Source organism: Ovis canadensis, chromosome 14, assembly GCF_042477335.2.
Source record: "Ovis canadensis isolate MfBH-ARS-UI-01 breed Bighorn chromosome 14, ARS-UI_OviCan_v2, whole genome shotgun sequence".
Lineage (NCBI taxonomy): Eukaryota > Metazoa > Chordata > Mammalia > Artiodactyla > Bovidae > Ovis > Ovis canadensis.
Window position 1 is genome coordinate 29,056,001 of NC_091258.1, and position 27,521 is coordinate 29,083,521.

The 27,521-nt window shown below is 38.5% G+C and overlaps 2 protein-coding genes across 5 annotated transcripts in view; one reads left to right on the forward strand and one right to left on the reverse strand.

The window, feature by feature from the left end:
- ITFG1 (integrin alpha FG-GAP repeat containing 1) overlaps positions 1–24,404 on the reverse strand; it is a 298,770-nt gene extending 274,366 nt beyond the window's left edge. Inside the window, exons 1-5 of the mRNA XM_069549789.1 lie at positions 23,830–24,404; positions 22,058–22,130; positions 17,022–17,167; positions 15,559–15,616; positions 14,278–14,352 (exon numbers count right to left, since the gene is read on the reverse strand). Coding sequence (XP_069405890.1) covers positions 14,278–14,352; positions 15,559–15,616; positions 17,022–17,167; positions 22,058–22,130; positions 23,830–24,037 — 560 coding nt within the window. The 5' untranslated portion in view covers positions 24,038–24,404. The remainder of the gene's footprint in view (positions 1–14,277; positions 14,353–15,558; positions 15,617–17,021; positions 17,168–22,057; positions 22,131–23,829) is intronic.
- PHKB (phosphorylase kinase regulatory subunit beta) overlaps positions 24,105–27,521 on the forward strand; it is a 232,519-nt gene continuing 229,102 nt past the window's right edge. Inside the window, exons 1-2 of one of the 4 annotated variants that reach the window (XM_069549787.1) lie at positions 24,262–24,414; positions 26,633–26,745. In XM_069549787.1, the coding sequence (XP_069405888.1) occupies positions 26,691–26,745 (55 nt within the window). In that variant the 5' untranslated portion in view covers positions 24,262–24,414; positions 26,633–26,690. Of the gene's footprint in view, positions 24,415–25,842; positions 26,746–27,521 lie in introns of all 4 variants that reach the window. The other 3 variants (XM_069549788.1, XM_069549785.1, XM_069549786.1) reach the window with 3 other exon arrangements.

Genomic DNA, 27,521 nt, shown 5'->3' on the forward strand with positions numbered 1-27,521 from the left:
AGAGTCATTTCTCCACTGATCTCCAGTAGCATACTGGGCAACTATCAACCTGGGGAGTTCATCTTTCAGTGTCATTTCTTTTTGTCTTTTTATACTGTTCTAATTACATTCAAAATAATCAGACTCAGGCTAGAGAGTCTATGACAACTTTAACATAAAGTTATTTCAGAAGAGTTTTCTCAGGTTCCCAACAAGCTTGTAAATACAAGCCAAATAGGAATTAAGAAAACATAAATTTTACATAGATGAGCTCTACGAGGCTAATCATGTGGCTGTTTTTAATTAAAATGCAAACAGTTATTGATTTATCACAGAATTCTTTATAGGTTTGCTTTGAAATAAGTTATAGCTAGAATTTTGGAAAACCTCAACTACTAATTTTTGACATTTTCTTCTAGGAGCTATTTAACAAAACATACATTTCAAATGAAGAATCTAGAGTAATGATACAGGAAACAGTATCAAGTGGCTAACTATGGGCCAAATGCAGATTAAAGATATATTTCATTTGACCTACACATTATTTTAAAAAGTTTGAATTCAGAAGTAAAACAAATTAAAAATCATATTTCAAATTAAAATTAAGATTTCCAGCTTCTTTTGAAATATTATGTCTGGCAACCAACTGGCCCTTTTTAGACACAGCGAGTACCTGCAAGCAGGTCAAGGTCCAGCCTTTCCAAACTGTTCACTCACTTTGGTTTCCTTCTGGGCCCCATGAGACATTTGAGTCTGCAGCCCCTACTGAAACATCAACTGTAATATTGCTATCTTGAACATTTCAAATCAATATTAAAGTTCTTGACAGTATTTTAAGTTTTATAAGTTTTACATTAATATCTCTTAAAAGGCAGTTAGCAGATTCTTAAAGTCTATTTTATCTGTGTCTATTTTACAAATAGTGTCTATTTACCATTCTGATGACTTACCAAGCCAAAGTGAGGGGAGAGAGAAGGAGCTTCCGTTTCTTTTATGGTACATTTTAAGATGACTGAAAACTGTATCTGCAGTTGTTTAACAGAATTAAATTGTTTAAAAATTCAAATAGCTGAAAATAAAATTCATTTCTCCTCTTGCCTTTAATGTTGCTCTTTGTACACAACATAGTTTTTCACTAAGAAACAGATACCAGGAAACTTCCCTGGTGGCTCCGTGGAAAAGAATCCACCTGCCAAAGCAGGAAACACAGGTTTAACACCTTGTCTGGGAAGATTCCACATGTTGCTTGAGCCTGTGTTTTAGAGCCCAGGAACCACAACTACTGAGCCCAGATGCCAGAACTTTCAAAGCCCATGTGCCCTAGAGCCCAGGCTCCACAAAAAGAGGAGCTGCCACAATAAGAAGCCCACGTACTGCACCTGGAGAGAAGCCCCTGCTGGCAGCAACTAGAAAAAACCTGCACAGCAACAGAAATCCAGTACAGTAGAAAGAAAACAACAACTAAAAAGCAGATACCACATTTTTAAAGCAACTATACCCATATAAACTATAATTTCCTCAACTCCATTTGATGGGCAAGGTCACAGATGCAAACTGCTCTGATGACAAAGGAATAAAATAGCAGAGATGAAAAAGGGGGCAGGTCTGAAAGCCAAGATGAATCTATCTGTTAAGATGTCTTAACCTCTGTGGAAAATTTCAGTTATTTGTCCCCCACCCTCCTCCCTGCCATTGCCCCACAGGAAACATAATTATGTCAAAGTGTTCATTTCTGGGCATCATCACCCTCAATTTCAAATAATAGCATTTGTCAAAGAATGAATTTAAATGTAATTAATGTCAACTGTAGCTTTTAGTTGCCTATAGTAACAGCTCTTGGAAATGACTGCTAATCCACCCACTTTTCAACGATCAGCTTATACTGAGTTGTTTTTAAGATACTCGGGTAAAAGCAGTTACTAGGAGATGGCAATGGCACCCCACTCCAGTACTCTTGCCTGGAAAATCCCATGGACGGGGGAGCCTGGTAGGCTGTGGTCCATGGGGTCGCTAAGAGTCGGACACAACTGAGCAACTTCACTTTCACTTTTCACTTTCATGCATTGGAGAAGGAAATGGCAACCCACTCCAGTGTTCTTGCCTGGAGAATGCCAGGGATGGGGAAGCCTGGTGGGCTGCTGTCTATGGGGTCGCACAGAGTCAGACACGACTGAAGCGACTTAGCAGTAGCAGGAGATGGCTCTACTGTCAGTATGGGTCTAGTATGCTTCTCTAAGCTGCCTAGTCCAGTGGTTTTAAAACATTTTTGCTCAAACAGACTCCAAAAGAATTGAGAAAAACCTGATGGCTCAGCAGGTAGAGTCTGCCTGCAACAGAAGAGACAGAGGAGATGGAGTTCCAATCCCTGGTCGGCAAGGTTCCCTGGAGGAGGAAATGGCAAGCTGCTCCAGTATTCTTGCCTGGAAAATTTCATGGACAGAGAAGCCTGGCAGTCTACCGTCCAAAGGGTTGCAAAGACTCGTACAGGAACGACTGAGCAACTAAACACAGATATATCCCTTAATACATTTAAGCTCATCTCTAAGAAAGCAATGTAAATATTTTCATTGTCTTAAATATCTTCCCAGGTTAAGAGACATAAGAGACATGAGTTTGATCCCTGGTTCGGGAAGATTCCCTGGAGGAGGAAACAGCACTCTACTCCAGTATTCTTCGGAGAAGGCAATGGCACCCCACTCCAGTACTCTTGCCTGGAAAATACCACGGACGGAGGAGCCTGGTGGGCTGCAGTCCCTGGGGTCGCTAAGAGTTGGACACGACTGAGCGCCTTCACTTTCACTTTTCACTTTCATGCATTGGAGAAGGAAATGGCAACCCACTCCAGTGTTCTTGCCTGGAGAATCCCAGGGACAGAGGAGCCTGGCGGGCTGCCGTCTATGGCGTCGAACAGAGTCGAACATGACTGAAGTGACTTAGCAGACTTAGCAGCCAGTATTATTGCTGAGAGACAAACTATAATACAAGGGGTTGCAAAGAATCAGACACGACTGAATATCTCAGCCACAAATAGCAACAAAATATGTAAATACCTAAATCTGTTAGAATTATTGATATATTTAAAATAAAATGATCTAATGGAACAAAATAGCCCAGAAATAAACCTACGTACTTACAGTCAATTAATCAAAGACAAAAGAAAAAGTGAAAGTCTCTCAGTCGTGTCTGACTGTGCTACAGAAGTACTGAATAGACATTTTTCCAAAGAGAAAATGCAGATGGTCAAAAGGCACATGAAAAGATGCTCAAAACTGCTAATTATCAGAGAAATGTAAATCAAAACTATAATGAGACATCACCTCACACCTGTCAGAATAGTTATCATCAACAAGAACACAAATAACAAATGTTGGTGAGGATGTGGAGAAAAGGGAACCCTAGCACACTGCTGGTAGAAATGTAAACTGGTATAGCCACTGTGAAAAACAGTGTGGAGGTTTCTCAAATATTAAAAATAGAGTTGGGCCTCCCTGGCGGCTCAGTGGTGAAAAACCTGCCTGCCAATACAGAAGACATGGGTTTGACCCCTGAGCTGCGAAGATTCCACACGTCATGAAGCAGCTGGGCCTGTGTGCCCCAACTACTATGCCTGTGTTCTAGAGCCCGAGAGCCACAACTACCGAAGCCCGAGCGCCCAGAGCCTGTGCTGCACAACAAGAGAGACGACTGCAGGGAAGCCCACACCCCACAATTAGAGAGTAGCCCCATCCACCACAACCAGAGAAAAGCCTGCACAGCCAAAAATAAGTAAATACATAAAATTTATTAACTTGTATATGATCATATATGAAATAGATCTCCAGTCCAGGTTCGATGCATGAGAGAGGGTGCTCAGGGCTGGTGCATTGTGATGACCCAGAGGGAAGGGATGGGGAGGGAGGTGGCAGGGGGGTTCAGGATGGGGAACACATGTATAACCATGGCTGATTCATATCAGTGTATGGCAAAAACCACTACAATATTGTAAAGTAACTAGCCTCCACCAAAGATAAATTAAATTAAAAAATTATGAAGAAATAAAAATAGAGCTATCATATACTCAGCAATTCCACGCCTGAATATATATCTCTTAGAAAAATAAAAACACTAATTCAAAAAGATATATGTTCATAACAGCATTACTTACAAAAGCCAAGATATGCAAGCAACCCAAGTGTCTTAACAGATGAACAGATGAAGATGTTATCTATGTTTTATATATATATATACACACACACATATGTATGTGTGCTTGTGTGTGTGAGAGAGGTATACACACATAACCACATATACTCACAATGGAATACCTACTTATCCATAAAGGCAAAACTTAGAGACCATTATGCTCAGTAAAATGTGTTAGACAAAGATAAACACTGTAAGATATCACTAGTATATGGAATATAAAAAACAGAAGAAACTAGTGAATATAATAAAAAACAAGGAGGGTGGCTCACAAATATAACAGAGAACAAACTAGTGGCTACCAGTGGGGAGCGGGTAGGAGGAGGGACAATACAGTGGCAGGGGAGTAAGACATACAAACTGTTAAGTATAAAGCGAAGACATATTATACAACACAGGGAAGACAGCCAATATTTTATAATAACTATAAATGGCATATAACCCTTAAAACTGTGACTCACTATATTGTACATGTGTAACTGATACAATACTGTATAGCATTTAAACTTCAATTAAAAAAAAAGATTATCGTTAAAAATGTGTTCAGTAGGATATGGAATATAGATACCATATTGACTGTTATCCACCATCATCCACATATACCCATAAACCACTTTAAAAAACTCCTCTTTCTTTTATCCTTAAGCTTGTACTTTAAATTTTCTTACAAAATTTTATGATGATGTAAAATTTTTTTATATCTGGTCTTTTCAGTGATCACTCTATCATGTATCTCCAAGAAATGAATGTCTTCAAATTGGTATTGAAATTGGCTTCATGTACCCAGGTGTTTAAAAAAAATTCTCTTTGAGGTTATTTTAACTACTACTGTACAACTGATGAAAATGCACATGCTTTGATAGCCTCTTAAATGAAAGATAAAATTTTACTGGAAATCCATTTTTTGAAGAGATGAATGGAGTTTTAAAATATTAGTTTCATTTCAGTTCAGTTCAGTCACTCAGTCATGTCCGACTCTTTGTGACCCCATGAATCACAGCACGCCAGGCCTCTCTGTCCATCACCAACTCTCGGAGTTACCCAAACTCATGTGCATCGAGTCGGTGATGCCATCCAGCGATCTCATCATCTGTCGTCCCCTTCTCCTCCTGCCCCCAATCCCTCCCAGCATCAGAGTCTTTTCCAATGAGTCAACTCTTCGCATTTGGTGGCCAAAGTACTGGAGTTTGAGCCTCAGTATCAGTCCTTCCAATGAATACCCAGGACTGATCTCCTTTAGGATGGACTGGTTGGACCTCCTTGCAGTCCAAGGGACTCTCAAGAGTCTTCTCCAACACCACACTTCAAAAGCATCAATTCTTTGGTGCTCAGCTTTCTTCACCGTCCAACTCTCACATCCATACATGACCACTGGAAAAACCACAGCCTTGACGAGGCGGACCTTTGTTGGCAAAGTAATGTCTCTGCTTTTTAATATGCTATCTAGGTTTGTCATAACTTTCCTTCCAAGGAGTAAGCGTCTTTTAATTTCATGGCTGCAATCACCATCTGCAGTGATTGTGGAGTCCTAAAAAATGAAGTCTGACACTGTTTCCCCATCTATTTGCCATGAAGTGATGGGGCCAGATGCCATGATCTTCGTTTTCTGAATGTTGAGCTTTAAGCCAACTTTTTCACTCTCCTCTTTCACTTTCATCAAGAGGCTTTTTAGTTCCTCTTCACTTTCTGCCATAAGGGTGGTATCATCTGCATATCTGAGGTTATTGAGATTTCTCCTGGCAATCTTGATTCCAGCTTGGTCTTCTTCCAACCGAGCTTTTCTCATGTACTCTGCATATAAGTTAAATAAGCAGGGTGACAATATACAGCCTTGACGTACTCCTTTTCCTATTTGGAACCAGTCTGTTGTTCCATGTCCAGTTCTAACTGTTGTTTCCTGATCTGCATACAGGTTTCTCAAGAGGCAGGGCAGGTGGTCTGGTATTCCCATCTCTTTCAGAATTTACTTATCTTTAAACATGACATTGCTAGAATGAGACAGTATTCAGCATAAAGTCTATATTTTTTCTTCATCTTTTTTAGATACAGATATTAAGAAATCTTGTTCATGTGTTTTCATTACAAACTCCCTGGAAATTTAATATTAAACATAGGTTTTTTTAGGTATGATAAATACATTGTGATTATGTATTTTTTAAACATCTTTATTTTTAGATGTATTTTAATATTTATTTAATTTATTTACTTATAGATATTTATAGATTTAATATTTATTTACCCGGGATCAATCCCTGGGTCAGGAAGATCCTCTGGAGAAGGAAATGGCAACCTACTCCAGTACTCTTTCCTAGAAAATCCCATCGATGGAGGAGCCTGCTAGGCTACAGTCTAGGGGGTCGCAAAGAGTAGGACACGACTGAGCGACGTCACTACTACTACTCAGTACTATAGATATTTATAGATTTAAATGTCAGGGGAGGGAGTGGGGGAGGGAGTGAGAGAGGGAAATGAAGGAAAAGTTGTGAAAGAAATGACAGGCCAAGAGTTGCTGAGTTTAGTTGGTATATTATATGCAAATTCACTGTCCCATATGCTCCACCTTTCCATGTGTTTAAATTTTTCCATAATAAAGTAAAAAAAAAATTAGAGCTGCTGATTTATCTTATTCAACTTATGGAAAATGTATGCCGTAAGATACAACCAAGAAATCCAGTCCTCACTGTCAAACCAATCTCCAAATGAAGGTTAGTTTGTGTTAAGAATTTGATCTCTTTTTTTCAATTAGAATAAATGTGTTAACATGTGTTTCAAAGAATAATGGAAAAACTGCTGAGAAAAGTACACATTATATATTATAGGAAAGATTACTAAAAGCAGTCAAGACTAAAACAAGGTAGTTTTGATAAAACTGTTTTAACAATTTTCCTAACAGGTTATAAGAATAAGATAGTAAAGTGACATGCTGTTTATCTTTAATGAACTTAAAGCAATGCAATGTGAAGTATAGCTAAAAGAACCTATAATACAGTAAGCATGATAAAAATGTATTAGTCGATTAAATGTATGTGAATCCTGAACTCTGGAATCTGGCTTTTGTAGTAATTAAATAAAAGTAATCATAAGAGGAACTAAAAAGCCTCTTGAAAGTGAAAGAGGAGAGTGAAAAAGTTGGCTTAAAGCTCAACATTCAGAAAACGAAGATCATGGCATCTGGCCCCATCACTTCATGGCAAATAGATGGGGAAACAGTGGAAACAGTGTCAGACTTTATTTTTTGGGGCTCCACAATCACTGCAGATGGTGATTGCAGCCATGAAATTAAAAGACGCTTACTCCTTGGAAGGAAAGTTATGACCCACCTAGATAGCATATTAAAAAGCAGAGACATTACTTTGCCAACAATGGTCCGTCTAGTCAAGGCTGTGGTTTTTCCAGTGGTCATGTATGGATGTGAGAGCTGGATGGTGAAGAAAGCTGAGCGCCAAAGAATTGATGCTTTTGAACTGTGGTGTTGGAGAAGACTCGAGAGTCCCTTGGACTGCAAGGAGGTCCAACCAGTCCATCCTAAAGGAGATCAGTCCTGGGTGCTCATTGGAAGGAATAAAGTTGAAACTCCAATACTTTAAGAGCTGACTCATTGGAAAAGACCCTGATGCTGGGAGGGATTGGGGGCAGGAGGAAAAGAGGACGACAGATGATGAGATGGCTGGATGGCATTACCGACTCGATGGACATCAGTTTGAGTAAACTCCAGGAGTCGGTGATGAACAGGGAGACCTGGCATGCTGTGATTCATGGGGTCACAAAAAGTCAGACACGACTGAGCGACTGAAATGAACTGAACTGAATCACAACAATGAGAAATAATACCATTTCTTTCTTATTTCTTTAGACATACCACGTTTCCCCCTACGACTTTAATAAGGGAAAAAGGTATACACTACAAAAAATTATTTCACTCATGGAACCAACATGTAAGTTTACTTTCTATCAATAGGAGAAAGAAAAAATAAACGTTTCTTAGACAAAATAAGATATCTGACTTTTAATGGAATTTTCTTGATATGATTTGATAAAATAGATTTTAGCTACTGTTACCAAAAATGGGTAACAAATATGAAATAAATTATGTAAAAGTTTTATCCATAGGTTTAGTGGTCCTTGAGAACATTCCAGTCACACCTAAAACAATCATTGTCATGATCCAAAACTACATTGGCATGAAAAGTACCTTCTTTCCATTTAATTATGTTTCTTAGGGACAAAATACTAAGAATAGCTAAAAGGTTGGCTTTGTTGAAATTGGTGTTTTTTATGGATACTCTTTGCTATGCTCTCCCAGGACCCTCTCTCAGTAATTATTAGATTCTTTGACAGTAATCAGGGAATGGAGGAGGCAAAGTTATTTAACAAAAGCTGTCATTACTCCCACAACCCTTCTCTAGCACACCTGAGTTCAGAACATCTTAAATGTGGATCAAAGTGCTCTTTTTGCTGCCAAGCTTCATCTGAAGGTATTATGAAAGAGGAAAATCTGGAGATTCTATTAGTTTACTGTATCTGTGTTTGATGCTCTATGGGTTTTTACTACCCTGGAAATGTACCGTTTGTGAGTTTTAGGAAGGGTAAGGAATATGGTGTCTTAAGTCATTTCAGTTGTGTCTGACTCTTTGTGACCCTATGGACCATAGTCAGCCAGGCTCCTCTGACCATGGGATTCTCCACGCAAGAATATTGGAGTGGGTTGCCATGCCCTCCTCCATGGGATATTCCCAACCCAGGGATCAAACCCATGTCTCCTGAGGTTCCTGCATTGTAGGAGGATTCTCTAGTGCTGAGCCACCAGGGAACCCTCAAGGAATATGGCTTTCTTATATGAAAGAGAATAAAGTTATAGTGATAATGGCTATATACTCAGGCTCATCAGTTTTAGGTAGGAGTGCCTATGAAACCTGAGGATCTAGCTGCTTAAATGATTTTTGTTTGCAAATTCCTTTGCAAGTCTTCACTTATCGTAAAGTAAATAAACACAGCCCATTATACTGTGTTTCCAAAGATGGCCACATTATTTCCTATCCCCCATATTTCCTATCCCCCATACTCTAAAGACATGCTCACATCAACAAGTAGAATCCATAATCCTCAAATTCCCTAGAATATTAGCTAGTTCTTTGATTAGAATACAGCAGTGATGCTGTTGTACTGCTAGGACTGGGCATTAAAGAGATCTCCAGCTTCTATCTACACCTCTTGTATTGCTCCTTCTTGGAAAACAATCACTATGCTACCACGAACTCTAAGCTAAGCATGTTGGAGCACCACCAAGATCCCTGTGACGAGAACAATGGTAATGGCTGTACATAACTGAAGGCAAGAAGACAATCTTGGAAGACCAAGATTCAAATGCCAGATCTGCCATTTATTTATATATTGCAATGGTCACTTAACCTTTGAATTACCTGGCTCCTTGAGAGCCTCTTGAGCTACATAGCTATCTGTTGTAAGAAAAACATGAGACAGTTCATGCAAACTGCCAACTCCAGAGTTACTAAGCAGTCATCTAAAAATCCTAATAGGCTTGTTTGAGATTTTCTTTCTTCTCATCATTCCCCATCCAACCCCAAGCCTTACAGAACACAACAAGTTGTACAACCTGAAGTATGCCTCCTCAGGATAGGCATGGTGAGCAGTCGGATATATGAGAGAAGAGAATTGGAGAACAGAATTACTCTGGTAAATAGTTGATGGGTTATTCATTCACTCTTGGACCTCTATTAGAATCAAAGGTGTGGGACAGACCAGATAAATCTTAAGGACCTCTAAGAAACAGCATCTTACATTTGTAAAAGAGAACGTGGAGATTTCTTTGAGCCATATTCTTACTTTGTCCAAAAGTTCCTACCTCCATAGGGTAATATTATACCTGAGAGAAATCATAGGTCAGGAAAACAGAAGAGTTGGAAGTCTGAGGAGAACCACAGGCTCCCATCTCTACTCAGGAGTTCTATGGAACTCAGGGAACTGCATGTAGCCCAGAGCCTAGGCCTCCAGACTGTTAAATACCAAGTATCTGTAGGGCATTCTCAACAGTATATACATACTTAAATCATGCAACAGGATGCTAATGAAAGAGGACTTAACCTGCAGTTTCAGGAATTACAAATTATTTTGATTCATTTTACCCTAAATTGAAATGATAACATATACCAAGCTTACTCAAAATTTGCTCTATACATAAGCTGCTCTAACTGTGCTTGTTACATATGCAAAAAGTAGTAAGTAAAAGAAAATGCTTTCATCTCAAAGAAGGAAACAAATTTTTTGATATATGCTAATAGAAATATGTTGAATTCAAAACACTTTTAAATTCATCAATATTCATGAAGAACTATTATTGTTGAATTTACTCGCACAGAAACTCAAAAGAAGCTCTTTTTCTGAAAGATTACTACAAAGGAAATACATCTAAAAAATGTAACATTTAACTAAAAACAGTGAGTAAATTTTAAGACTAACATCTTAAATTCACTTAGAAAAAATCAAAAGTTCAGTTACACACAACACTGCCAACCAGAACATAAAACAAAGCAGTAAGATAAATCACCAGGGAATCAGGGGTCATTTAACTGACTCCCCAAAGCTTCTGACAGGACTCCAGGAAATTAAATTATGGATCCTTGAGTAACATGTCACTGGAAATAATGACAGCATGTAGAATTCTAAGGCATCAGACTAAAAGTTTTTCACTATTTCTGTGGCTAAATTTTGAAGGGGGAAAATAAAGGTCTAGAAGAGAAAAGAGAGAATTAGTGAATTCATCTCCAATAGCAAAATTTCTTTAGGAAAAGAGAAAAGTTAGAAAACTGATGCTCTGTTTCTATGCAAATACCAATAAAAAACTGATTTCTCAAGTCCTAACAGATTTCTTTAAACAACAATGTTCAAAATACATATGGTGTATAAGGTGAGAGAGGGGGCTGGTAGGGGAATTCTAAGAAAATATGAATCATCTCAGAGCTAGTTTTTCTGTTAAGATTATGAGTACTAATGCTGATAATAAAGTTAAAAGCTCTCTTGAGAGCTTTTACTTGGTTTCCTTTTGCATTATAAATCTCTTAATTTTCATATTTTTTTCTAAATAATAGATATACATGAAAAATATATTATTTCATTAGGATAACTATTGGCAGTATTTTCTGTAATGCTATAGAAAGCAAACAAAATCAGCAGTAAAAATTAATGGTGATTTAATAAATCAGTCATTGATTATAATGTGAGAAAATTACATGGTTACATACAAAAAAGGGATTTCTGAATTGAGATTAAATACCTTTATTTAAATAGAAGATAGTTTTTTCTGCTAATGCAGGAAAAATATCCACCCACATAACCAAGTTAAAAATGGCTGCTTCCAGTGCCATTAATATTTCATTCAAAATATTCAAGCAGATGCTTGTGAAGTAAAGAGTATGGCAAAAGTTTGTCACATACCTACACTAATATTCCCAGGTATACACCTCAGGCCTGACTCAGTTACATGTTTGAATTCTGTATATGAATCACAGAAAATCTGAACAGACCAACATTACATTTGGCTTTGATTAAAATTACAGGTACAAGTGTTTTCACATCAGTACTAAAAACAATATTCTGAACGCTTATGCAGCATCAGTTTCAAATACCCTTTTACAGAAAACGCTCATTAACGATAACCTCATATCACTACAAAAGATGCTCTAACACTTAATAGCTAGGTGTTATTTCTCAATAATGTGGCACATTATTACATTATTTCAAGTCATTATGAAGTGAGGTGGAGGCACAAACTGAAGCCTCACCTTTGCACATTTAACACACTTCAATGATTCCTGGTATCTCAGAAGATTTAGCACCATTTCTATCCTTATCAGATAACCCCACTGTACCAAGTAAAAGGGATTTTTCTACCTATCTCTGTTGCTGGCTTAGGCTGACCACCTGCACCCTTACTCCAGATCATGTTAGTTTTATCTGTGGGCAGTCTCCTTTTTCCATGTTCCATGCCTGTACTGGGCCACTTACAGCCATGGGCTTTTCAGCACAATCCCATGGGAATACTTAGCACTCTATTCAAAGATCACTGCAAAATTTTCCAGAAAATTTAGGTTCGAGTCAAATTTGATTAAGATAATCTTGGGGTCAGGCATAAATAAGCACAATATTTAAGCTGCAAAAGGTAGATTAGGTTTCTTGATAGATAGGAGTACACTGCCAAACTGAAGTCACACAAATAGTCCAAAATGTTAATAACCGATGGCATTTTAACTTATGCACCTAATCATATGTCTGTAACTTATAAAATGGATATGACTAAATACATTTATCTTATTTTAGTAACATATTAATGCTTGCCCCAATAGAGAAATCTTCAGCTTTCTTTTGTCTAAATAATGATAATGCTAGCTATAGTCATCCTAACAATGCTCTTGACAGAAATTTTTTGCAGCCAATTTACATAATTTCATTTTAAAAGGTCATATCAGGACAAATCTTGGATACAAACTTGTTACCCATAATAGGGTTAGCCACTATTGTTTAATCTGTAACTGAAGTTTAAATGATAAATATCTTGAAACAGCAGAGTACTACTCCAGTATACTGTAGTATATCAGAGTATAATGTATAAAAGAGTAAAAGTGAATATATCTTCAGGCAGAATAAGTTCTTAAAGAAGCATCAGAGGACAAAAACACTCTCATCTAGAAGTCAGAACAAATAAATAATTTATGACATTATCACACAATATCTACGTAGTTATTTTTTCTAGGCAGTAATTTTTCAATTATCTATAATAACTGTTTCATAAATTTAAATTTAATAAGGTCAAGCCATATCATATTAAAGATATTTCAAGCATTTCTGTCACTAAAATGGAGATTATCATAAAATAACAGAGATTACCATAAAACAGCCCAGACCAGAAATCACCACCACATTCTCAATCACACGTCTACCCCAGGTGAACAAGCAGGGGAGTGGCCTGTGGCCGCGCCACATCCACACTCAGTGCTTCTCAGGGGTGGCTGCAGAGCCAAAGCAAGATCCACATCCAGTTGCTCTCTCAAGCAGTGTGCTCTTCCAGACAGATTTCAAAGTTTGAGGGAAAAACGGGTTTCTCATTAAAAAGTCACAGTAAGTCTTTAAAAGGTCACTATGACTAGCATAAGAACACTCATATTCTTTACTGAGAACTTTAAAAGAAAAGGGACAGAAAATGTGATAGTTTTGCCTCGGAATAGCTCAAATTTTGACAATTTAGTCATCTTTGTGCCTGTGAATCACATTTTGAAAACTAATCATAAAAATACATTACTTCTCCAAAACCCAGAAGAAAAATTCATTAGATTTATAGTACTTGGGAAGACAAATTGATAAGGATGGTTTCCTGAACTTGCTGGAAAGTGGGGGGAAAAAAAAAAAGTATTCTGTACTCTTAAAATGTGTACTTCATCAAATATAGAAAACATTAACCAAGTTGAAGGTATCTCATGAAAAGTATCTTGCTATCAGCAACTCTTGTGTTAGGAGGACAGTTCTATCCAAATCTAGAGGAACTATAATGGAAATCTTCAAATCACAGGTAGTTTTCCCTAAGAGTGGCATTCTTGGATATGCACAAGCACACATACTGGTCAAGGATAGAGTACACATGGAAAAGTTTCCAGAGCTTAGAGAGAAATATTTACATTTTCAGGCAATATTAATTGCTCTCTGAACACAGAAGGAACACGGCTTATCAGTAAACATATGGGAGTTAACATGAGTAAGGTGGAAACCATCAACCAAGATGGTAGCTATCCATAGTATTCAGATTAAATCGTTCCATTTCTAAGAACATCTAATGAACCAATATTTAAATGGAGACTTGCAAAGCTTGTATCTCTAATTTCCAGAGGGAAAATGATTAAACTGGCTCTACACAGAAACCAGTGGCAGATCAAATCCATACTGTTCGAGGAAATTTATATGTTGACCAAATGTCCTTTAAAAATTAAGGATTTCCAATAAGATGGGGTTTCCCCCACAATGGTAAAAGCAATCAGTTCATACAGACACACAGTCCCTCTATTACCAACATGTACCTTTAATTACATGGTTATAATCACATTTACTCACTTTCCTAATAGTATCTGTGGCTGGCTGGATTCATTTGTGATACCAAATATATCAGGAATTAAGTCACCATTGAAGCTGAAAAGAAAACATTAAAAACATTAAGCAGCTATTCTGTTAAATTCTCACTTTCAATTTAATTAAAAGAAAACATTGGCTAGGTGTGGTAAACACACGATTGTATCTGTTGTAGTCAATTGAATGTCAGAAGTGACAAGTTTAACTTTTGTTATTGGACCCTCTGGCCACCTCGGCAATAACAATGTGTTTCAGATGGCCCAGCTCCACAGATGATAGGGCCTGTAAGACACTCTGAGTGCTAGCAAAAAAGCACAGACTATCAGTGACCCACAATGGACATGCAGTATGAGCAAGAAATAAACTTCTGTTGTGAGATTTCGGGGCTGTCTGTAGCCTCTGCATAGTCCAGCCTATCTCTGAGTAATAAGGAAACTGTAATTTCAGAATCATGACCCTCCTCCTTATTTAGTCAGATGGGATTAGGGGAAATAACCCACAAAAGTAATCCCTAAGATGGTGTAAAAATTTATACTAGCCATTGAATATTTTAACAACAATGAGAAACACCTAATTATAAGATAAATCAAGCTGAGAACCTTTCAAAGATTAATCCACGGATTAAAGTTCAGACTTTTAATAGTCACTGACCTACTGACGTACAACTATGATTTTAATAACTGTACAAAAGGCAGCACTGGAAGCAAGAATGTGACTACATTGTTTAGTCCCCAAGACAGTATCTATATCATTATCAGAATCCTAACAGCTATCTGAATTAACCTTATGTTGGTACAGGAGTCTACTTCGAGGAGATAAATGATAATACTAAGCAAGAGCTGTAAAAAAGGACAAAGTTTTTCCTTAATATAAAAATAGTTCTAAGTCACTAGAGGAAATCCTCTACCCTTCATATTTGTCAATCAAGCACTAACAAACAGTTTTATCCAAGAATAGTTATCTTAGTTCTCTGGATAAGGACATGGCTAGGATCAATAAAGATCCATCATGGACACATTCAAAACTATTAAGACAAAACCAAAAAGACAAATCTCTTTCTGTTTCCAAAATAATGAATTTCATTTTTCTCTTTCTTCCATCATGGCAAGTAAATATCATATAATTAAGAGGGCAGGCCCCTATCAGCTTTAAAGGGAGAATGAATACAGAGCCAATACGACTGAGCAAAGTAGTTTCCTACATGAAAGATTTTATTTTATGTTTGTAAGTTTAAAATCATCTAAAGGGAAGCAAGCACATACTTACTCCATAATTAGTGGTTCATCTTGAAAAGTCCTATTGAGTATGGTCATATTGCTAGGATCTGTAAAAGTAAAGAAAATACATAAATGAACAGGCATTTTATATTCTTTTTTATATCTGTACTCAGGGACAAGAATAATCTTTTACTCTTTCCAAGATTCATCTCTAACTAATTCCAGCTTTCACCATCAATCACTAATGAGACACTATAACTTAAGTGGACATCAAGTTTGTAAAGATAAACTATTGGGAAAGTCTACGGGATTCCCTGATGGCTCAGATAGTAAAGAACCTGTCTGCAATACAGGAGACATAGGGTCAGTCCCTGGGTATGGAAGATCCCTGGAGAAGGGAATGGCAACTAAGTCCAGTATTCTTACCCGGAGAACTGCCTGGACAGAGGAGCCTGATGGGGTCACAGCGTTGGACACGACTGAGAGACCAACACTTTCACTTTCATACTACAGTGAAGATATCAGCATTATAATCACTTCCTTTTGAGTCTTCATTCTGAAAATCTCTTACATGAGTCTTCTTTATATACGGTTTACCACTAGAGCAGCTGTCAACTAAGATTTTGCTGTAAAGAACCCAATATGTCAAAACTACTTGATTCTAAAATGTCCATGCTCTCCTCTCCTCAGTCCTTGAAATCTGGTTCTATGAACAAAATTGCCCATTCAGGTGTAATTAACTGGTTTTTCAGATAAGATTTGAAGATTCCTGAGAAGACATGGTAGACTGTCTTGCCTGGAGAATCACATGGACAACAAGCCTGGCGAGTTACAGTCCATAGGGTTGCAAAGAGTTGGACATGACTGAAGCGACTTTGCACGCATGCATGGTAGACAGACTCTCAACATTTAACCTTTTTGTGCTTTCCTGTACTGAGGAGACCAAAAACCAAAAACAGTATTTCTCAGACATCCTTGCATCTAAGATTCTGAATAAAATGTGAGCCCTGCTAATTAGATACACTATGGGTTTTGCAAGGCAGGAATGGGGTGAAGGCTGTGTTTCTGCCATTTCTGTCTTAAAGGTCTGATCACTGAATTGTTAAGTACTGAGGGAGCACCTGTTGGCTGCTTTCTGATGGTAAAAGGGCAGTAGCTTCTTCAAAGGCTTTGAGAACTGTTCCTGAAAGTTCAACTTAGTGTGTGTTCTTCAGCCAACCCAATAACTCTGTAAAGCATAAAAAAAACCTTTTAATAAATCTCTCTTCCTTAAGCTAACAAGAATGGATTTTGCTCCCTAGAGTTGACTGCAGATCACTTCTAGGTTGAAAAAGGAGAATGAGAAAACAGACTTTAAAGAAGATTTTCAGAGACAATTACTAACACATAAAGAACTGCATTTTTGAACTAATTTTTGAACATTATTTTTGTTACATTTACCTAAGAACACCAAGCATGTTTTTCCTTTAATATCCAGTGACAAATATTAAAAGACACTTAAAACAAATTCACCTAATGTTTGATTCTGTCCCCAGAAGATAACAGCTCCTAATTCACCACTGGCATGATTTTTGGGAAGATACGTCAGAAGGACATCCATTTGTGAATCTCCATCATAATCCCCTGGGACTACACTGGTTATCAATGTACTGTAATTACTAAACAAACAAACAAACAAACATTTTAATAAACAAACATTCCAGTAGTGCTATAATAGAAAAGGACACTTTTATATTTATACTATGCAAAAATATTTTCAATGCAAAATACAAAAATTGACAGAACTGATTAATTTCATTGTCTTCTTTAATAGTTTATCATCCTTCACGTATGTAGGCTTCCTCGGACTATGAAAGAATTCAGGATGAATGCAGAGAGTCTTAAGAAATGAGAAAAAGCTGAAATATTTATTAAGAGGAAGTGCAGTTCTATGTTTAAGCGTTGACTTAGTCCTTTCACCTAGTTATTTTGTCAGAGATACCAGGACCCATGAATGATGTTTATACAAACGGAGGCTGATTATCAATTGTTAAAGCATGAATGAGTATCACTGTCATTTTATAAAAGATATTATTTAAAAATTACTTAATTTTGGATTTCAATGCAGATTTGAAATAATCATTTTATTTCTGAAAGCTTTTCAAGATTCATAATGAAAAATATGTTCCTTTTGACCAAACCTGGCAATAAAATATCAAGACATACATACCTAGTTCTACATCTTTAATAATAAAATATTCTAGAATGGTTTATATTAACCTTGAAAAATTTAAAAAAGAAATTCTGGAGTGTGGTCATAATGTTGTCTGAGTGACCCAACCAAATTAGGCCTTCAATTCAATTTATATTTAATTATACTTAAGAACAAATAGCAAGACAGTTTCCAAATAGTCTATGAATAATTATTTTCTAAATGACATCATGAATATAAAAAATTTGTAACAGGTTTTACAGTGAAATGAGGAAAATACTGATAATGATAAGATTTAGAAAAAATATATAATAATAGCTTTATCTTAATGCAGCTACTTACTATGTCTCAGATATTATATCAAGTACTTAACAGCTATTATTATTATCTGATAATCTCCATTACCTGAAATAGGTACTGTTTTTCTTATTGAATAGACCAAGAATCTGAAGTTTGGAGAAATTAAGTTGCTTTCTGAGTTAAACAGCTACTTAAATGGAATAGCTGGAATTCAAATTCAGTTCTGTTGTCCTCTAAAATTGATTCTCATTATGATAAAATACTTTTTGTAATGCCAGTTTCCTCTAAGTATTCTGAAAATACTTTAACCTTTCCCTGAAAAATAGCTGGTCTTTAAAAATGATGCCACAGTAACTGCACATGCTACTATGCAGCAAGCTGCATGTAAGTGCATACCCTGTTGTGCACCTGTGCATGTGTGCATGTGCAGTCATGCATCTGCTGCACATACTTGACAGTAATACTTGTTCAAATAAATCCATGATTTGCAGTCAAAAGCTACCCTGAAATAGACAGGAATACATTACAAAAGACTAGATGGGAACTTATCCTAACCAGCTTCATTCCTAAAATTGCCTTGCTTCTTTATGGCTCTAAAAATAGGAATTTGAACTTTAAAAAATAACAGATTGCGATATGCATTGATCTCCTTTTTCAAAGAACTTACTAAAATTATATGGAATGAATTTTTTTTTAAGCATAACCCTCAAAGACAAAGAGATCATGAAAGGACACAGCAGATGGAGAGATGCTAATTGACTTTACAGGGGGCAAGGAAACAAGAGCTGACCTTTGAAGAACACGTGGGGTTAAGGACACTGACCAGCTGCAGTTGAAAATCCACATATAACTTTACGATCGGTCCTTCACATCCTTGGTTCTGCATTCACAGATTCAACCAACTGTGGACAGCATAGTACTGCAGTATGTATTTAGTGGAAAAAAGTATGTATATAAGTGGACCTATGCATTTCAGACCCATGTCATTCAATGGTCAACTGTATAGCTTATATACACTTTAGCTTGAAGTGCTTCAAGAACAGGCTCAAGAAGCTTTTTGCCTTGAAGACCCTTTCAGAAAATATCAGATGACAAAAATAAGGCGCAAGGCTGAAAAGAGATTTAACTGAAGGTCTGTGATGGTTCCTTTTCCCTCTTGTTCAGCAAGGCATCAACTAGTTTATTTCTGGGAAGTGTCAGACGTCAGAGATTTAAGTTGCAGGAGATGGTAAGATATCGGTCTAAGGCTAAAAACAGGGAGTTAATGGAAAGTCAACAAAAGGAATAGATGGGCCTTTGATCCCAGCTCTGCCAAATCCCTAGGATGCCCGTCAGCTAGGAACATATCCACAGGGCAAGAGACAAATCCCACCATGCAGAGTTTCCAATGCGTTCTTTAGTACTTTATTCTTAATAAAGTTTAATAAAGAGCTAACTGCCTTTTAAAGAAAACTGAGTATTAAAGAGAGTCAAACAAATAGCAATAAAGAATCTGAAAAAAACAAACAGATAATAGTGAACGAAACAAAGCTTCAAAACTATACTTAGGGACGTAAGAGAAGAAAATGTATCCATTAAAAAAAAAAAGAATAGCATGCTAAGACAAAAGAATAATAAGAGAACAAAGAAAACTTCTTGGAGATTAAAAAATATAACAGATGGCCTTTCCTGGATCAGAGACGGCCCACAGTCTGCATATGGATTCTGCTTCCCCCCTGAATAAACCTTCTTTCACTTTAAATGACAGCTAACATAAAAATATCCAATAAAAGGCCCAAGATAAAATTAACAATTCCTGGTTGGGGGGAAACCCACAAAATGACAGACACAAATGAAATAAAGAAATAAAGGATGGAGTTAGGCAATCCAATAACTAGAAAGGATTTCTTAAAGAGAAAACAAAAATATAATCAGAGAAATTAGAACATTTCAAAAATCCCCCAGGTATAGAAGACTTGAAGGGGCCCATCTACTGCCCAGAATAATAAAAGCAAAGCAGTATATACCAATACATACTATGAAATTTCAGAAAAAAGGGATAAAGAAGACACCCTAATAGCTTCTAAAATTAAAAATAAAACAAGCTATATTTGAAAGATTAGGAAAAAGAACAGCAATGGATTTTAAATCAGCAACCTATGAAGCTAGAAGACTATAGGTCAATCAAAGAGTGAATAGAAAAAGGGTTTGGAAATGGAAGGACATACCCATTTCCAAACTTCTAGAAGGATACACTCCAGTGAAGTAAATGAAGAAGCAAAGAACAAAATGGTACAGGATCTAAGAAATAGGGATCAACCAATAACAAAGGGAAAAATCTCCAAACAGTGACTCTGCAGAAGGCCTAGGGCATGAGAGTTCAGATTGCAAAGGAGTGCAACAATGCAAATTCTTTACTTTCTGAGCCACTAGGGAAGCCCCAAAATATGGAAATAAACACCAAAACAACTCAAAGTTTTAAATGTGGCTGTATTTGAGAGAGGAACAGAGGAGCAGGGGAAAAACAGTGAAGGACAGTTATTTTTTGAAAAGTATACTAAACAAATACAAGAATTTCTATATTTGTAAGTATATAAAATGACATTAATCAAAGAAAAAGAAATTAATTGGGATTAAAAAAAAAAAAACCTCTGTGGAACCCAAATCTTTAACAGCCCATAAATTGCCTTAACTTCTAATCTTCCATTTGAATTTAAGTTAAATATTAAAGAATCTCAGGACTCATTAGGCCACATGTGAACTTCTTAAATTTTTGGAACAGCTTCTGAAGTAATATCTGATCTTTCTACACAGCAATTCATCCTACACATGACTTACAAGTAAATCAAACAACTTAAAATACCATTTTCATCACCTCTCCTTCAAACAAGAACCTGTAACAATTTTCATTTTTCATGGGATTGAGGTCAATGCTGATATTTATGAAGGTTTAGTTTGACTTACGGAGAAGGCAATGGCACCCCACTCCAGTACTCTTGCCTGGAAAATCCCATGGACAGAGGAGCCTGGTAGGCTGCAGTCCCTGGGGTCGCTACTAGTCGGACATGACTGAGCGACTTCACTTTGACTTTTCACTTTCATGCATTGGAGAAGGAAATGGCAACCCACTCCAGTGTTCTTGCCTGGAGAATTCCAGGGACGGGGGAGCCTGGTGGGCCGCCGTCTATGGGGTCACACAGACTCGGCCACGACTGAAGTGACTTAGCAGCAGCAGCAGCAGTCTGACTTGATCTCATCTTCCTAGTCCATCTCTCTCCAAAGTATACCCTCTACTTCTGTCAGGCAAATTTTTTCATCTTCTCTTCACAACATGCTGTTTTTTACTGCCATTTCTTATTAATGCTGTATCCTGAAAACTGAAAGCCCTCACCTAAATTTTACCTATTTTAAGGTCAAGCTCAAGTTCCATATCTTTCTAGAAGCTACCACTTTAGCCTGCACTGACTCATCTCTTCTTCCAGACAGCGATTCAATCCTTGCTTCTTATAATTTCAAAACTGTTGGCTCACTTTGAATGAGTCGCTGTGTTTCATGCAAAGCCAGTCATATATGTATATATATAAAAAACAGGACAATTATTTGAACACTGAAAAAATTCAGTTTGATTGGAATTTCCTCAAAAGTAACCAGTTAGTCTCCTAGCAGTCACCACCTACCAGTCAATAAGGAAAAAATTAAAACAGAAGTCACTGACCCCACAGCAAACTCCTCTTTCAGACTGCAAAATTGACCTGAAGAGCCTGAGAGCAGGCTGTTCCCATAGGCACACTCAGGATGAGGGACAATCTCTAAGACATTTAAGAGAGCATATCAGATCACAAGGGTCTTAAAGGTGCTTATGTAGGAACAGACCTGGATCCACTCAAAATTATTCATTAACTTTAAATTTTTGTATGTTAACTAATTTTCCTAACAAGTTACTTGCTTCATACCTCATAACTAGTGGTTTTCTATCACGACATCATATTAGAGTAAAACTGATTTCAAAAACAATGCAATTGGTTACTGCATGTTATTACAATGACAATGTTACAGAAACACACACATCTGTACTTACTTCAATGATACATTTACTTTGGGTTTAAAATAGGGTGCATTCTGGTCTGCCAAAAAGACGATTAAGTCATTTCCTAAAAGAGGCAAATACGTAACATTAGAAAAATGCTTCCCATTAAGACATCTAATCAGTGGTTACAAGAAGCTTTCTAGGTCGTTTTCAACAAGAAAAGTTTTATTTTACTCCAGTTTGTCTGCCCTATCGAGGATGCCTATCAGACTAACGGAATGGTGATTCCTAATAGTATACAACAAATTCAATATTCAAAGCAGCAGAGAAACTAGAAAGATTAACATGGAAAATATACTCGGTCCTGCCTCCTCCTAGCAGTCAGATTGACTGACTTAAAGGGAGCATATAAAGAATATGCCTGTGTTAAGTCATACCCTCCCCAAACCTAACAACTCAACCTCTTATAAGGCTGTTATGTTCAGTTCATTGCAGAGATGCGTCACACCAAGAACACAGTAACTTCTTACAGTAGGCATTTGACTAGAAACAAGGGTGTGATTTCATATTTAAGCAGAAAAAAAATGAATCCTGCAAGACCAGTCCCTTCTGGCTCCTAAAGATCCACCCCCACCCTTCCCCCTGCCCCAAGCATTTCTGGAGTTCAAGGAGCACTCACTGGAACAGACTTTTCAAACTGTTTAGCCAAACACATGTCATCTTTGAAGTTAAAGGGAGAGTTTCTCTCCACTTTGGATGGAGCAGCTATAGGTTAGGCAGTCTGCCCCCTTCCTGCAGTAACTGGAGTCATATAAATACAGGGGAAATACCCAAGGTCCAAGGTCCACCAGAAGCTCTGGGGTCCCAGAAAGGACTCCAAGAGATCTGGGACAAGATTCTGTCAAACTTTGTATAAGTGCTTCACTTCGTTCTTTCACAGCCTTGACCTTAAATAGAACCTGTTTTCTGGGTACTCAAGAATACTGAGACCCTCTACTGCCCACTGTCACCATCACGATTTACCAAAAATTAGTTTAGCAATGGTTAAACCAAAGAACTCCCAAGAACCTTAAGCTCGAAAATAAAGTAGAGATTTGGAAGAAGAGGGTGGTGGCCAAAGCAAGGAGGTCTTCTGCACACAAAAGACTAGGCAACTCAGAAAGGAGAAAACCTTGCAGTTTGAGAATCCTCTTCCAAAGAGACACTGGGTTTATTTATTAGTGGTGCCTGCAAAATACTTCAGTTAATTGTGTGTTCAGTTCTTGGGAAGGAATAGTAGTTTCAAAGAAAGCTGGGACCCAGACAAAGGGAATGGAGGCTGAATTAGATTAATTAGGAGGTAGGGAGAAGTTCTTTACCAGAGGAAATTATCAAGTTGCACCTTTTCCAGTTCATCAAAGAGGAAGGGAGACTGGAGGAAGTAAGGCAAATAGGAATGAAGGGGCCTTGGGAAGGAACGTATAGAAAGCTAGAAAGACTCCTGGGGGTCAGGAAGGACTCTCTCTGGAAGGCAGGTGATTCTGTGAAGGGGGCGGGGTGCCTGAGTGAAGGTCGCGGTCTTCTCAAGAAAACAAAACAAAAAAACCTGGGGTGTTTCTAGTGCGGTCAAACTGTGAAGTGGTCAATCCAAGACCAGAGTTCGGAAAAGAGTTAAAAAAAAAAAAAGTGGGGGGGGGGGTTGTCAAGGAAATTGGAGATAAAAGGAGAAAGACAGGGCTGCCACAGAAGGGCCGGGAAAAGGAGGAGAACCGGCCCCCCAGTCAAGGGGCGTGGGGAACACCGGGAGGGGCACGCGGACAGAGAGGGGCCAGGCAAGCACTGACTTTCCCGCAGCACGAAGAGGTCCGTCTGCTTGTCAGAGTTGAGGTCTCCGAAGGCCGCCAGGGTGCCCCAGGCCTCGGCCCCAAAGAGCTCGGCCGTGACGTTGTGCAGCGCCCGCGCCGGGACCGGCCCGACTCCCAGCAGCGCGAGCCTCCCAAGCAGCAGGGCCAGCAGCACCCAAGAGTCCGGCAGCCGGCTCGCCGCCGCCATGGCAGCCCCTCCGCCCCAGCCCGCCGGCGCACTGCCGCGCTTAACGGCAGCCGGAAAGCACCGTGCCGCCGGCAGAGAGAGAAAGAGCGCAGCTCCGACGCCCGTACGACCGCGGCCGGTTCTCTTACTCTCCCCTAGGGCTGCCCCTCTGACGCTTGGGAGGCCGCGGAGCTAGGGTGAAGCTGGCCCTCAGCTCACTTCCGGCCGGTGCGCCTCCCGACAGTGTCGCGCGGGGGGGCGGGGCGGGGCCGGCCGGGCGGAGCTGACAGGCGGCCCCGGGGGTGGTGGCCAAGGCGGCGGCCCGAGCGCGATGGCGGGGCTCATGGCCGAAGTGAGCTGGAAGGTCTTGGAGCGAAGAGCCCGGACCAAGCGCTCAGGTTTGGCTGGCTGGGACGCCACCCCTTCCCTCGCACCACAGGGGTGCTCCCCCTCTAGCGTTTTGGGCGGGAGGCAGGTAGGGGTCCTAGAATGAACCTGTGCCCGCGAGTTTCTCCTTAGAAAGCGGACAGTGGTCCCTGACTTCCTCTTGATGTCTTCCCCCATGAGGTGGTGGCCCCACCTTTATTCCGTTTTGCTTCCCCAGCTATATTTCGCGTGTGCTCCCCCTCGAAAAGTAGGTGGTGGTGCCGACTTAGTCTGGAGTCTTCTTACTTAGAAATCAGACGGCGACCACGTTCGACAGCCTGCTGTTCGTGCCTGTATTCCTCCCAGAAGAAAGTCAGAGCAGTTTCATTAGTATGACTAGGGTCTGGTCCTAGAAAACCGGCGTTTGCTTGTTGCCTTATATTATATCTCCTTTTTATATCACAAGTTCTGAGCTCTAGCCTATATGGCAGAAATTGAGGGGGACGGGGCCTCAGGCAGTGAAGGATGTCACCTGAGCATAGTTAAGGCTCAGAAGGAAGTGGGCCCCTTCCCTGGGCGAGTGGCCCCAGGACACCTAGTTCTCAACTGTGGCTCCCAAACTCGATGCCACCTAGGTCAGAAGACGCTGCGCAGGCAGTTATAACAGTTCAAGTGTCCTGAACTGACTTGTTCAAACTGCAAAGTCACGACTTTGAAGTTAGCACTTTTGGCTGGTAACTCATCAGAGAGCCAGGATTGAAACTTCTTATTCCTGGCTAGATGTAATCTCGAGCTAAAAAGTGCCCCTGTGTACAGGAAAGATTGTGGAATGACCAAGTTTTCAACTAACAGTCTTCCCTTTTGAAGGATTGTTATTATTTGTTAGTTATTGTTGTTACTATATAAATTAGTTAGCTAAGGTCAAAGTTGATAATCTAATAACAGTAAAAAACACAGCTCTAGGAAAGCTAACCCTGCATTTGCATTGGTATTCAGGAGTTTGTTGTTATTTTTTACAGCTAATAACCACCCCATTATGTTTTGGCTTTTCCCATTTATGAAGTTCTTAGTTGTCTGTTGTGCAAACAACAGAGTGCTTAGCTTTTTTGTTTTTTTTTAAAGTCAGTGTCTAATAAATCATACAGGAGAAATTCAGTGTTTCTTATTTATTTCATTCTGTTTTAAACCTTAAAAATAGTTCTGCACATATTTACTTAGGGTTATAGCAAAACTAACACTGAAGTATGAGAGAATTTTTCAAAAACTAATCCTTAGTACATTTTAGAATCAATACGGTTACGTACAGTAGTCACATATGTTTTGTTTCACACTGTTCTCAAATTTTTTGTGTCATATTGAATTATTTAGTTGATCACTAGCAATGAGTCTGTCTGGGCTATAAAAAGTTTTGTTTGGTTGATAATATCCCATCAAAGAGAGTAACTGGAGTTTTTTTACAGGAAACTGAGCCCTACCTTCAACGTATATTTTTACAGCGTTTCTCTTTTCCTCTAATACACATATATAGGGTTTATTTTCTTCTCCAGTTTTGATTTTCTCTGAACTGCATGTCTCCAATACACGTAGATACGGTTTATTTTCTTTTCCAGTTTTAATTTTCTCTGAACTGCATGTCTTAACAGTCAGCTTTGAAAACCTACCTTCTCTGTCTTAACTGTTGTTGAATGTGGTCACTTAAATCCACTTTCATGTACGAAGTAGTTGAATACATTGTATAAGTGTTGGATGTTCCTATATGTTTACATCATAGCAGTAAAAGATACCATTGGAGATCTCTCCAAATTAGTTGAGGTTTCAGAGTCTTCTATAACTGTGTAGACTGTAAAGTTTCTTAAGTGAATCCCTGAGTTCTCCGAATTCTGTTTGTTACTTTTAGAGGAGTGTATAAACAGTTTTGTTTGAAACTTGGACTAACCTGACTCAGATATACACACCACTACAAAGTTCTGAGCCATTGTTACATGGTAGCATAATCACTTCACTGCTCAAGAGAGGATGCTGCTCTTATGTAGTGTTTAATAAGTGGCCATTATATATTTCCTGCCTCATCCATATAAGCAAATGTAATTTATCAAAGCAAAGAAAATCAAATTTTCTAGTCATAAAAGAGAAAATAAAATTATGATGAGCCTCAGTTATTGCCTTTGTTGCACACTGCATCATGTTAATAACTGCTCACACTGCTTTCAATTAATCTAACGCTGATTGCTTCTAACCTTCACTAAACAGTTTTGAAAATTGCTATAGTTTAGCCTGCGACGCTTATGATTAGAGTCAACAATTTGAAATGGCCAGCTCACCTGATCCAGTCGTCCCTTCTCCACCAGCTTTCTTAAGGTCTGGTAAGTGTGGAGACCCCAAAAGGGTCACTTAGTAATTTTAAATATATTTGTTTCTGAAGGTTGCTATCACCATATATCATTTTGGTTTTTATTTTATCTTTGGTGGGCCCAAGCCTGAGCACCATTTCTGTTATTGTTGAGCTCAAGTTTGCATTGTGTTGAATGTGGTCTGTGGTATAAGAGGCCTGAGAAGTGCAGAGTGGAGCCCCTGCCTTAACACTCTATTTGATCAGGAGCCATTCTTCAGTATCTGGGAGGCTTAATTGTCACCTTTTAGATAAAATGCTTCTTCAGTAATTTTTGTCTTTTTGCATAACAAAATAAATTTTACAAATTAGAAATTTTTGATCAACGTTCCAATTATTTTCTCTTCATTAACTCCCTGTGAAGTAGGTATTTTTATATGCATTTTCATGGGAAAGAGAAGCCCACAGAATTGAAGCAGTTGTCCCAGGTCCTGAAACTATTACGTTTCAAGGCCTTGTGGTTTGTCTTCTATCCCATGGTTTGCCTTCTGTCCCATGGCTTCCTTAGCTTGGAGGGGTGTTGGTGCACTGGCTCTTAGAGACCATTTTCAAGTTGGATTAAAGCTGGGGAATTGTTTCCCAGGTGAATGTTCTGGGTTTTGAAAAAAAATCTGGAAGAGGTCCACGCATTCAGAAAATACTACATATGGATTCCCATTAGGAACCCAGGCCTTTGAATGTATCCTAAATAGAAGGACTTTGTTAAATGGCCATGGAGCTGAAATGAAGACTGAGCCACCTTGGGCCATT